The 13,113-nt window shown below is 34.1% G+C and overlaps 1 protein-coding gene across 7 annotated transcripts in view; it reads left to right on the forward strand.

The window, feature by feature from the left end:
* The window catches only part of LOC108288585 (probable ATP-dependent RNA helicase DDX60), a 271,788-nt gene that overhangs the window by 175,067 nt on the left and 83,608 nt on the right, over positions 1-13,113 (forward strand). For 2 of the 7 annotated variants that reach the window (XM_017507561.2, XM_037731050.1), the window contains 3 exons: positions 1,172-1,361; positions 2,401-2,742; positions 6,402-6,518. The exons of 3 other annotated variants lie outside the window; for them this stretch is intronic. In XM_017507561.2, coding sequence (XP_017363050.1) covers positions 1,172-1,361; positions 2,401-2,742; positions 6,402-6,518 — 649 coding nt within the window. The remainder of the gene's footprint in view (positions 1-1,171; positions 1,362-2,400; positions 2,743-6,401; positions 6,519-13,113) is intronic. 2 more of the 7 variants (XM_037731052.1, XM_037731051.1) reach the window with 2 other exon arrangements.

Below are 13,113 nucleotides of genomic sequence, written 5' to 3' on the forward strand. Positions count from 1 at the left end.
GAACACTTCTGGCATCACTAGTGGCACTTCATATGGATTCCATGGTTTTATTTAGGGTTTATGGTATTTCAATAAGCATGATGAAAAATAACGCCAGAACCACGAGAGATCACATTTTATTGTGATTGGAGAGCAGTTTACTGGAGAGGAACTGCTTGCTCACCACCATACAACAGGAGGTGGCTAGGAAGTTATTACAGTAGTACCATATATACTGTAGTTAATTTTATGCAGTTATGATTTAATAGTGCAGCTCACCATTTGGTTACATTTTTCTCAACTCCGAAAGGTGCCATGTATAGTCTTAAGTGGTTGCATAAGTTTTGATAAATTTTAACTTTTATAATAGATGTGTGTATATTTTATGGTAGTAAATGCTCAAATAGACTACCTACGTATAGTTTATGTGTTTATGACATAGTTAATTATTTTTCATATTTGTAGGCTATATGGTTTGAGAGCTTTTTCAAATAGTAACAAATTTTTAAAAATTTTTCTAATGTATTTATTGAAAAAGAAAATCCATGTATATGTGGAGCTGTGCAGTTCAAGCCTGTGTTGTTCAAGGGTCAACAGTATGTAATATATATGTATCAGTGTGTATGTATATACATATATATATATCAGTATTTATATCAATGTGTATGTATAATATATATACATATAAAATATCTATCAGTATATATAGTATAGAATATATATAACAATATAGTTATAACTGCACAGTATTATATATACGTATATATGATTGTTCAACACAGCGCTTTTAGAGCTGTTTGATAGTGAGTGGAAACAGTTTCCTCTTGCTACATGTGTCAGTAGCCATCAGCGAATCCACATGTAAGGGAATGAGATGGATTAAGCAGAAAATAAATATAATTTAGGTCTACATGCAGGATACAAGTACTAGATTCCTGATCCAATCAGGCTGTGCCAATTTGCTCTCTCTCCCTGAGCCTAAGATGTGAATAATCCTGCCTTCTTCCTGTGAAGGATAGTTGTGCATGTGGATATATTTGAAAAGCTTTAGTGTAGACACTGCCATGAGACAATTAACTCAGCAAATTGAGCTATCGATGATAATGATAACGAGATAATAATGATGTTACTGCCTTTTTGGAACAGTATTTAATGCATATGTGATTTTTGTTTTAACTGTTTTTCATTTTAGTTATTCCAGTTTATTCAATGACTTTGTTGAATCTGAATTTTTTTTGATTGATGGAGATTCATTACTTATCACATGTATCTGTGAGATATCATTTAAGCCTGGGCAGAACCTCCATTTCTTTTATCTGGTTGAACGCTACCTTGTGGATCTTATCAGCAAAGGAGGACAATTTACTGTAGTTTTCTTCAAGGTAACATGTCAGTTGAGTTCTTTTTTATAATAAGAGAACTAAAACTAAAATTTCCTAGATTATTTTATGTATTTTTCATATTACAAAGTAGATTATAAATATAAAAGTTCAGAAAATTTAAAGGAAAGAAGAGAAAAAATTACCCATGATCTCGGTATTCAGAAATCACCACACTTAGGCTTATGTTTTATTTGAATGAAGATAACTTTATTGTAAGGACACATGGGATCATGAGAGAGGATGAGAAAGCTCCTCAACAGTGGCCCAGTTGAACATTGGATTCCAGTTCTCCTGCTCTGAAAACTACTTCTGTCTTCAAAACTCAGCAGGCGGTTTATATGAGCCCAGAGGAAAATATATCTGAGCCTAGGCAAAGTCATTAAGAATGCTTTGTTGGCTGGGCACGGTGGTGTATGTCTGTAATCCCAGTACTTTGGGAGGCTGAGCTGGGAGGATCACTTGAACCCAGGAGTTCAACACTGCAGTGAGCCCTGATTACGCCACTGCACTCCAGCCTGGATGACAGAGTGAGACCGAGTCATAATCATAATCAATGGCTGAATGCTTGCCAGCAATGTTTTGAACAAAGAGCTAGGCTTCCGATCTAATGTGTGTAGTCTAGTTGGCTGCCCTAATTTTTGTATAATGAGACAATCTACGTTGCTTCGGGAGAGTCAGAGTAGCCTGGAACAATCCTCTAGAATACAGTGGTTCACCTCAGCTTCCTGATACAGATGATTTACATCCACCACTGGCTTTCTATTCTTTTTCTTTCTGAAGTGAGATTGGAGAGGAAAAGAATTAGACAGTGGAAGGGTAAGGATGACAAACTCTGAGTATTATGTGTCTGCTTCAAGGAGACACATGCACTGAAATCCAAACTGTGATTTTTTTTGGGCAAATATTTGTGAAATGGCAGTCAAAGTTTAAGGTTCTATTTCCTGACAAGCAGACAGAACACAACTGTTGGATGTGTTAGCTAACTAAACAATTAAATGATAATTTTGAAATAAAATGTGCTTCACCTCCTTCTCCACAGGATGCTGAGTATGCCTATTTCAACTTCCCTGAACTTCTTTCTTTGAGAACTGCTTTAATTCTTCATCTTCAGAATAATACCACTATTGATGTTCAAACAACATTTTCGGGATGCTTATCAGAAGAGTGGGAAAGTTTCCTGGAAGAGGGTTACCCATATTTCCTGATAGTTGCAGATGAAGGCCTGAACGATGTACAAACAGACCTTTTCAACTTTTTAATCATTCATTCTTGGGCAAGGAAGGTCAATGTCGTGCTTTCTTCAGGGCAAGAATCTGATGTTCTTCGACTTTATGCATACCTGCTTCCAAGCATGTACAGACACCAGATATTTCTCCAGATGGTAATTCATATCCAAAAGACAATTTCTTCTAGAAACTTACAAAATGTTCTAAGTTACTTGAGTCAGTTTTTTTTTCTTCTCCTCTGGGAAATTACCAGAGATTTAACAGATAAGTGTAATAATTAATAATATTAAGTAAATAATAATGCAAATGCAGTCATTTATCAAACACTTGTTATAAAATTGTGCTTGGTATTTCTCACAAATAATTTTTATTTAACCTTAAAATCAATCTTATAAGGCAGGTATTGTCTGTATTTTACAGATGATAAAATAGATATCAGAATAAGTAATCTGTTCACCATATGCACCAAATGAATAGTAGAACATGGATTTGAAAAGACACAGTCTGATTCAAGCCCCTGTATCCTTAACCACTGTTTAAGATACCAACCTCAAGTTAATGAAGGCCAGAAATGCATGAAATTAGGCAAAACTTATGCCCTTGTTGCTGAGACATATCAACAAAATGCTATGAATATTATAGCCTTTGATAAGAAAACAATGGAAAAGTCAATAAAGACGGAAAATAACTAAATCTTATTATTAAATAATCAATGGGAGAATTTTCAAAGTTCTTAGAGTTCTAATTCCATGATGTTATTATTTTGATACATTAGTATATTTGACAGTTACTGTATTGAAATTTTGGGAGCAAATATGCATACTGATTTATTTATAAATTACTATATTTATTTATAAAGTTATAAATAACATGATAGCTATGATGATATAACAATATATAATAGCAATAATTATAATAAATTTATTTATATAATAAATTATAAACATATAATACAATAACCTAAGATAAATTAATAAAATTAGTAAATTAAATAATGTATTTATAAATTACAAAATTTATTTATAAAATTATAAATACATCTGCAGAAATAAGTTTCTGCTTATTTTTCACTACTGATGGTGAATTCTGAATATGAAGACCATTCTTTAATTCATCAAGATCATTTTTGAGACATTTGTCACTGAGAATTTTCTCATCCTCCTTATGTATTTGGAAATTCCCACATGACTGCCATAAAATAAGATAGTTTGTATTGCTGTAGTACAGTCATGCGTCACATGGACACATTCCAAGAAATGCATCACGAGATGATTCCACTATTGTGCCAGCATCATCAGTGTACATACACAGACCTGGACAGCGTAGCCTTTGACACCCTGAGGCTATCTGATATAGCCTCCTGTTCCTAGGCTAAACTTGTTACTCTATTGAATACTGTAGGCAACTGTAACACAATGATAATTATTTGTGTATCTAAGCATATCTAAACATAGAAAAGGTACATTCAAAGACGGTATAAAAGATTAAAAATGATACACTTGTATAGGGTACTTACCATGAATGGAGCTTGCAGGACCAGCAGTTGCTCTGGGTGAGTCAGTGACTGAGTGGGCAGTGAACATGAAGGCTTAGGACGTTACTGTACACCAATGTAGCTGTTGTTAGTATATACAGTATTCACTTTGGCTACAGTAAATTTATTTTAAAAATACTTTTTCTCATTTAATAAATTCACCTTAGCGTACTATAATTTTTTTTTGTTGTGTAAAGTTTAATTTTCAAAAGTTTTTCAACAGTTATACAAACACATAGTACAACTGTACAAAAATATTTACCTTCTTTCTTTTTCTTGAAACAGAGTTTTACTGTCGCTCAGGCTGGAGTGCAGTGATGCACTGCAACCTCCATGGCTCAGGCTCAAGTGATCCTGCTGCCTCAGCCTCCTGAATAGCTGGGATTACAGGTGCACACCGTCATGCCCAGCTAATATTTGTATTTTTTGTAGAGACAAGATTTTGCCATGTTGCCCAGGCTGGTCTCAAACTCTATTATAAGTGTGAACCACTGCGCCTGGCCTTTTTTCTTTTTATATCATTATTCTATCAGCTTTTTTTTCTATTAAAATATATACTTTTTACGTTTTAAGATTTTTTTAAAAAATAAGATGCAAACATACACATTAGCCTTGGCCTACGCAGGGTCAGGATCATTAACATCAACTGTCTTCCACCTCCAAATCTTGTCCCACTGGACTGTCTTCAGGGGCAGTAACACACAGGGAGCTGTCATTTCCTAGGATAACAATGCCTTCTTCTGGAGTACTTCCTGAAGGGCCTGCCTGAGGCTGTTTCACAGCTAATGTTTTTAAAATATAATTGAAAAGAGTATACTCTAAAATAATAATAAAAAATTAGTATAGTACAGAAAATTATAAATCAGTAATAGTCATTTTTATCATGATCAAGTATGATATGCTCTCCATAATTGTATATGCTGTCATTTTAGATGCCTTGCAGGACAGTAGGTTTGTTTATGCCAGCCTCACCATCAACACTTGAGTAGTGCATTGTGCTGCAGCGTTACGATGGCAATGATATCACCAGGCAGTAGAAATTTTTCCTCTCCATTATAATCGTATGGTACTACCAACATATAAGTGGTCCATGGCTGAGGGAAATGTCATTATGTGGCCCATGACTAGTATTAAACTATTTTCAACACTGGTTGCCTACTCTGAGCAGGAATAGCCCTGGGATTCATTTTTATATTATATTTCTGTTTATATAATAACAGAAGTACTGTTATTATCTCATTTTTCTCTGTTAGAGCAATTTCTAAATCTGAGTTTTAAGAGTACCTACACATATCCTGTCTAATCTTTCCTTAAGAATAATTTTTTAAATGAAGGATTTCATTTTTAGTAAAATAATCTATTTCCTAATTTGTTGAATATTCACCTTAAAGAAGTTATGTTATTCGTCAATTTGAGGATTATGTGAAGTACGATTAAAAATACAATGCATATTGGAAATGGCTGCTGGGTGATAGGTACCTGTGAGGGGTTTTGTTATCTTTTATTCATGTGTATGTTTGAAATTTGTCAAAATACATTGCATTAAATGGGCATGATGATGTTTTGGTGGGTGCTGGAAGTGTTCTAAAATTAGATTGTGGTATTTGTTCCAAAGTCTATAAATTTACTAACAGCCATTGAATTGTAACAAAATGAATGAATTTTATGCTAATTATACTTTTATGAAGCTATTAAAAAACAAAATACACTATATTCGTAGGCAAAAATTAACTTGCAAAGACACAATAGTGATGCTCATTAGGGTTTAAAACTTACAATTAGGCCAGATGCTGTGGGCTCAGGCCTGTAATCCCAGCACTTTGGGAGGTTGAGATGGGTGGATCACCTGAGGTCAGGAGTTCGAGACCAGCCTGGCCAACATGGAGAAACCCCATCTCTACTAAAAATACAAATTAGCTGGGCATGGTGGCAAGTGCCTGTAATCCCAGCTACTTGAGAGGCTGAGGCAAAAGAATCTCTTAAACCCAGGAGGAAGAGGTTGCAATGAGCCGAGACTGCCCAATTTCACTCCAGCCTGGGCAACAAGAACAAAACTTGTCTCAAAACAACAACAAACAAACAAACAAACAAAAAACCACCTTACAATTACATTGGTATATATATATATATATATATATATATATGTATATGTGTATATATATATATATATGACTTAAAACTTATAACATAATCATATCTAAAATATCTAATTTTCTATAGTTGGAAAATTATTACCTATTTTATTTATAACAATTTTTCTGGTTTTCCTTTATTTTATAGAATAAACAGAAGATTGAAGTTGCTTATGTAACCCTGCTTAACCAATTGGAAAGATATAAGGTTTCTGCATTAGCACCTCTTTTTGGAAGTTTAGAATGGAATGATATGATGGAAGAGGTAACGAAATGTTTTAGAAAGCTTTGTATTTGAACTAATTTTTCAGTTACAGAAAGGTTGCAAAAATAGTGTTCTCATATACTTCTCACTCAGCTTCCCCTAATGTTAACATCTTAAATAACCATGGGGCATTTATGAAAACCAGGAAATTAACTTTGTGTCAATATTAAACTTTAGGCCTTATTCAAATTCCTCTGACTTTTCCACTGGTGTCCTTTTGCAATTTCAGGATTCAGTCCAGGATACCACATCCATCTTCAGTTGTCAGTGGACACTTTTGAGTGTTCTCCAGTCTGCAATGGTTTCTCAGCCTCTTCTTGTCCTTCTTGACCTTGACATGTTTGAAGACGACCAAACTTTTATTTTTTTAATAACCTTCAGTTTGCACGCGTTTGATGTTTTCTCATAACTGGAATGAGGTTATTCTACATCTTTGGCCAGAATGTCACAGAATTAATATTGTGTCCTCAGTGCTTCCTTACGATGTATCTGAGCATTGATTAGTTGGTGCCTGACAGTTTTCTCTACCATGAAGTTACTCTCTGTGCTTTGTAGTTAATAAATTTTGAAGGACATGCTTTGTGACTGTGCAGATCCTGTTTCTTCTCAAACTTTAGTGGATTAATTTTAGTGTCGGCAGTGGATCTTGTGTGCAGCAATGATTATTGATGTTTTTTCCTAATGGTGATTTTTTATTTCACTCTTTCCTTCTGCATTGATTAGCTGGAACTCCACTGTAAGGGACAGTTGTCTTAGCACTGCCATTTATTGATTTATGTCAGTATGAACAAATATATTTATTTTATATTATACATTAAAATACAACATTATAATTATGTGGAGCTCAAATTACCTCAGGTTTGAACATTAGAAGCCCCTTTAGGTTGGCGCCTGTTTTCTTTTACAAGCCCTCATCTTTCTGTACTTTATAACTTTTTGAAATCACAAGACAGTCCAGTAGCATCTTGTATTTTCCCTACCCCACCCCTGAAATTAACTACATCTCCAAAGAAGAAGGCGTTTAGAAGTTCAGATCTGAAAACTATCCTGGTAACTGCTACTGGGGTGTCATTGTTACTAGGGCTTTTCAGCAAACGGAACTAGGATTCAAATCCATAATAGTTCATTTTACCCCTCCCCTTCCTTTTTTAAATTTCTTTCTTCAATCGTGAGAAATCCCACTTTCTTTTTTTTATCTTTTTTTTCTTTTTCCCACTTTCATTATCTACAATATATTCACTTATTTGCTCAGTTTTAATACACACATAAAGTTATTTTTTTTTATTTTGATTTGTATAGATTGAGGGAATACACGTGCAGGTTTGTTACATGAATATATCGCATAATGTTGAGGTTTGGTTCTCTACTGTACTCACCCAAACGTTACACTCAGCAGGTAACTTTTCAACCATCACTCCCCTCTGACCCACCCACTTTTGCAGCCGCCATGTCTATTATTTCCCTCTGTATAGTAATTTTATAATTGCTAACCATACCCTTTGAGAAACAGAGTCAATGAGATTGTAAGATTCACATGCAGTCCCTTTTTAAACTGTAGCCATAGAATATGTTAATATACTCTTTCCAAAGTTATTTAGGTTAGTGATTTTCTCACCCACCTCCTTTGGTGTGGTTATGTTATCCTTTAATACAGTTAGATTCACTGGTTTGTGTTTGTATTCCATCTTGGGTGCCTCCCACCTGTTTCCTGTTGGTTTTTAATTATGTTTATTATGAAAGGTATGTGAAAGGTATAGGAAACATTACCACTATATATACATGCGTGTGTATATACATTATATGTGTATGTATATACACATACACATATACATATAATACACACACACACACACACACACACACACACACACACTGATGTTAAACACATAGCTCGTAGCTGCTGCTGCTTTTTTTTTTTCTTTGAGACAGGGTCTTGCTTTGTTGCCCCAGCTGGAGTGCAGTGCTGTAATCTCGGCTCACTGCAACCTCTATCTCCTGAGTCCAAGCAATTCTTCTGCCTCAGCCTCCCAAGTAGCTGGGACTACAGGTGCCTCCCACCATGACTGGCTAATTTTTGTATTTTTAGTAGAGACGAGGCTTCATCATGTTTATCAGGCTGGCCTTGAACTACTGACCTCATGATTTAACTGCCTTGGCCTCCCAAAGTGCTGGGATCACAGGCGTGAACCACTGTGCCTAACTGTAGCTTCTATTTTCTTGAGCATTTTTATCATGAATGCATGGATGTTTATTAAAACTGTGTATATAATTATATGATTTTTCCTCCTTAGTTTTATTAGTATTGTGTAGGGTGTTAATGATTTTTCCCAGTATTGAAGCAACTCTGTATTCCTGGAATAAATCTAACTTAGTCATGGTGTATTACTTGTTAATATGGTGTTGGATTCTGTTTGATAATATTTTGTTTAGAAATTTTGCATCAGTGTGCATGAATGATACTTTTTTGTAATTTGGTTTCTTTCAATTGCCTTTATCTGGTTAGATGTCAGTGTTATATGTGCTTCATAAAAGATTAGAATGTCTTCTCTTCTTTTTCAATATTGTGAAATAATGCATAGATTATTGGGATTATCTAATCTTTGAAGATTTGATAGAAATCCCCTGTGAAGCCACATGGTCCTGGTGCTTTTTTGTGAGGTAGTTTCTTAATTTTCTGTATTTCTTCCATGGACATCGACTTCTTTGGGCTTGTTAACGCGAATGGAGTCAAATTTAGTAATTTATTCTTCAGTGAAAATTATTTCACTTAAGTTTTTAAGTCTATTTGCATAGAACTTTGTGAAGTAGGCTTTTGTGATTTAATTTTTCTTCTGTTTCAATAATTACTTCCTCTTTTAATTTTATTTTGTATATTTGTGAGTTCTCTTGCTTTTATTTGTGATAAAGTTAACTAGTGGTTTATCTGTTTTTAAGTTATTTAAAACCAAGAATTTTGATTTATTAATGAGATCTATTGATTTTTTAAATTTATTAATTTGGGCTTTCTTTCATCTTTTACTTTTTTGGTTTTCACTTTGTTGTTTCTTTACAGATTTTTTAGGCATGCTGGGAACTTTTTCATTTTAAAAATTATTTTAATATTAAACATATTTGGTGAAATAAACTTTCCTCTGAATTGCTGCTTTATATATAACCCATAGATTATGCTGTAAATTGTTTTTGTCATTAAAAAAAAATCTGTAATTTGAGTTTGTATTTCCTTTCACCCGAGATTGACGTAATATAAATGTTTTTAAGTTTCAGACTGAAGCACATTTGTGATTTTTAAAATTTCTTTCTGTTTTGTTTTTTTTTTTTCACTACCTCTATTGTATTATGAAGATCTGTTTGTAATATTTCTACATTATGGAAGTTACTGATGTTTTCTTTGTGAACTAATGAATAATTAATTTTTATGGATGTGCTGGGGTCATTTAAGACAAATGAAGATTCCCCATCACCACGATGCAGTTTGATTCATAAGGTCTACTCTGTTGATTACACTGGTTTAAGTCTTTTATTCTTTAACTTCTTTTTTGTCCAGATGTCTCTCTTGTGTATTAAAATGTGTTATTATACGTGTGATTCTCTATATAGTTCCTTTTGTCTTTTGTCATTTTTATTTCACAAAGTTGGTTGCTGTCCTATATGTTGCATAATTTTTTATAAGGGATAACTTTTCATTATGGATTATGGCTTTTGGAATAAAAGACTGCTTTTCTTTTTCACATGTAGTACTTTTGAGCTTGAATGCTGCTTAGCCCAATATCAGGATGCTAACCTCTGCTCTCTTTTAGTTTCCATTTACCTAGCAGAATTATGCCCATTCCTTTATTTTTAGTCTTTCTGAATCATTTTGTTTTAGCTGTGTGTCTTGTATACAGAATGTGGTCCAAATTGAAATTATTTTTCCCTTTAGAGGTGAGTTAAGTCTCGCATTTATTGTTATGACTGATATGTTTGGTCTTGATTCTATATGTTACAGGTGTTTGTATTATGGTGTTTGTTAAGTTTCTTTAATGATCTGTGTATTCTTTGTTATTTTATTTAAACAATTTTAAAATTTGGACTTTTACGTGTTCTGTGATGGCAATTACCTTTGAGTTGTACCTTTTTTATTAAAAGAATAATCTTAATCCTCTGTTTTCTTATTTTGCCTTTCACTATTTGGTTTCTGAGGTTTCAATTTTTTTCAGTACCCTCTAGCATTCATCTATTGCATATAGTGGTTTTTATTGGATTATTTTAAAAATATTAATTGTATTATTATTAAATTTTTATTATTACTATTATATCTTGCTCTGTTGCTCAAGCTGGAGTTCAGTGGTGTGATTTCAGCAACCTTCCCACCTCCCTGGTTCAAGCAATTCTTCCACTCCAGCCTCCCAAGGATAGCTGGAGCTACGGGCTTGCACCATCACACATGGCTAATTTGTGTACTTTTATTAGAAATGAGGTTTTGTCACGTTGCCCGGTCTAGTCTTGAACTCTTGGCCTCAGCCTCCCAAAGTGCTGGGATTACAGGTGTGAGCCACTGTGCTTGGCCCAGTTTTGTTGTTGGTAAGATTTGTGATGATACAAATATTTTTCTTTCACTTCCGCTATTTTTTAAACATTTTTTTGGTTTTTATTTTATGTCATTTGGTTGTTTTCTTACCTTTCTTCATTAAATTTTATTTATATTATTCTTTTTTGGGCATCTTGTAACTTATTCTTTATTTCTGGTTAGCTTTGCATTTTTCTAAGATTATTTCTCTTAATTAATTATTTATTGTCTTTCTTTCCAATTCTGTTTCTGGTTTATCAGCTGCTGAATAAAGATCATTTTTTCGTATGATTGAATGCTTGTTTGAGCATATCCATATTTAGAGTGTAGATTTAGGGATTTCTTCTGCTTTACGGTTGCTATTATTATTACTACTTTTGGAGGTAGTGATGAGATTTTCACTCAATTTGTGGGGAATTTTTTTTCTGCTAATACTTTTTGCAATAACTCTCTTTCCTTTCATTATAATGATATTGAGGTTTGTTACAAGATATTTTAATTCAATTTAATCCAATCTAATTAAATTAATTTAATGTGATGTTATCTTTTTCTGCTAGCCCGGCAGAGTCCAGGCATGTTACCAGGGTTTTTGTTAGTTTGTTCATTTACTTCTTTTGGCAGTGGGTGAGTGGTTTTGAGTCCTCAAATTATCTGCTTTTCTTCTAACTGGCAGATTCCACAAATTCTTCCTTTATCCTTTCACCACTTAATTGCCGAAGGATACTTCTTCCTTTTTTTTAAAAAACTTCCTTCTTTCCCAAAGCTGTTTTCAGAAAATTGTCCCCTTGGCCAGGTGCGGTGGCTCATTCCTGTAATCCCAGCACTTTGGGAGGCTAATGCAGGTGGATCATGTGGTCAAGAGATTGAGACCATCTTGGCCAACATGGTGAAACCCCATCTCTACTAAAAATACAAAAATTAGCTGGGTGTGGTGGCACATGCCTGTAATCCCAGCTACTCAGGAGGCTGAGGCAGGAGAATCGCTTGAACCTGGGAGTTGGAGGTAGCAGTGAGCCGAAATCATGCCACTGCACTCCAGCCTGGGTGACAGATCAAGACTACATCAAAAAAAAAAAAAAAAAAAAGAAAAAGAAAATTGTCCTCTTAAGTAGTTCCTGTCTTTTAAATAGTTTCTCTTCTTTTTTAAATTTTAAATTAAAAAAATTATTATTTTTGATTGACACATCATGACTGTATATATTTGTGAAGTACAATGTTTTGTTTTGATATATGTATACAATGTGACATGATTACATGAAGCTAATTAACATATCCATCACCTTGCTTACCTATCATTTTTTATGGTGAGATATTTGAAATTTATGCTCTTCTTTTGAAATATTTAATACATTATTATTGGTTGTAGTCATCCTGCTGTACAATAGATCTCAAAACTTTGTAGCCTTTGATTAGCAACTCTTCATTTTTCCCCTCACCCCCTGAAAAGAAGAGTTTCTCTTCTCTATGAGTTCAACTTTATTAGATTCTACATGGAAGTGAGATGGTTTGGTGTCTCTTTGTCTTGGCTTATTTCACCTAGCATAATGTCCTGCAGGTTCATCCATGTTGTTGAAAATGACGGGATTCCCCCCCGTTTTAAATGCTCAATAGTATTCCATTGTGTATACATATCTCATTTTCACTGTCCGTTCATGTGTTGAAAAACACTTAGATTGATTTGAGTCTTGGCTATTGTGAACTGTGTGTCAATGAACATGGGACTGCAGATATCCCTTCAATATACTGTTAAAAGAGAAACTTCAGCCAAATTAAATTTAAAGGAGTTTAATTGAGCAATGAACGATTCACAAATTGGGTGGCCCCCAGAATCAGAGCAGATTCAGAGAGACTCCAGGGGTGCCATGTGGTTAGAACAAACTTGTAGGCAAAAAAAGTAAATTGATGTACAGGAATCAGGAGTGAGGTACAGAAGAGCTGGATTGATTACAACTCTGCATTTGCCTTATTTAAATGCTCAGCAGTGTATGAGTGATTGAAGCATGGCTGCTGGGATTGGCCAAGACTCAAGTGATTGTTACAGAAACATAC

The sequence above is a fragment of the Cebus imitator genome, unplaced genomic scaffold, assembly GCF_001604975.1.
Source record: "Cebus imitator isolate Cc_AM_T3 unplaced genomic scaffold, Cebus_imitator-1.0 Scaffold378, whole genome shotgun sequence".
In the NCBI taxonomy this organism is placed as follows: Eukaryota; Metazoa; Chordata; class Mammalia; order Primates; family Cebidae; genus Cebus; species Cebus imitator.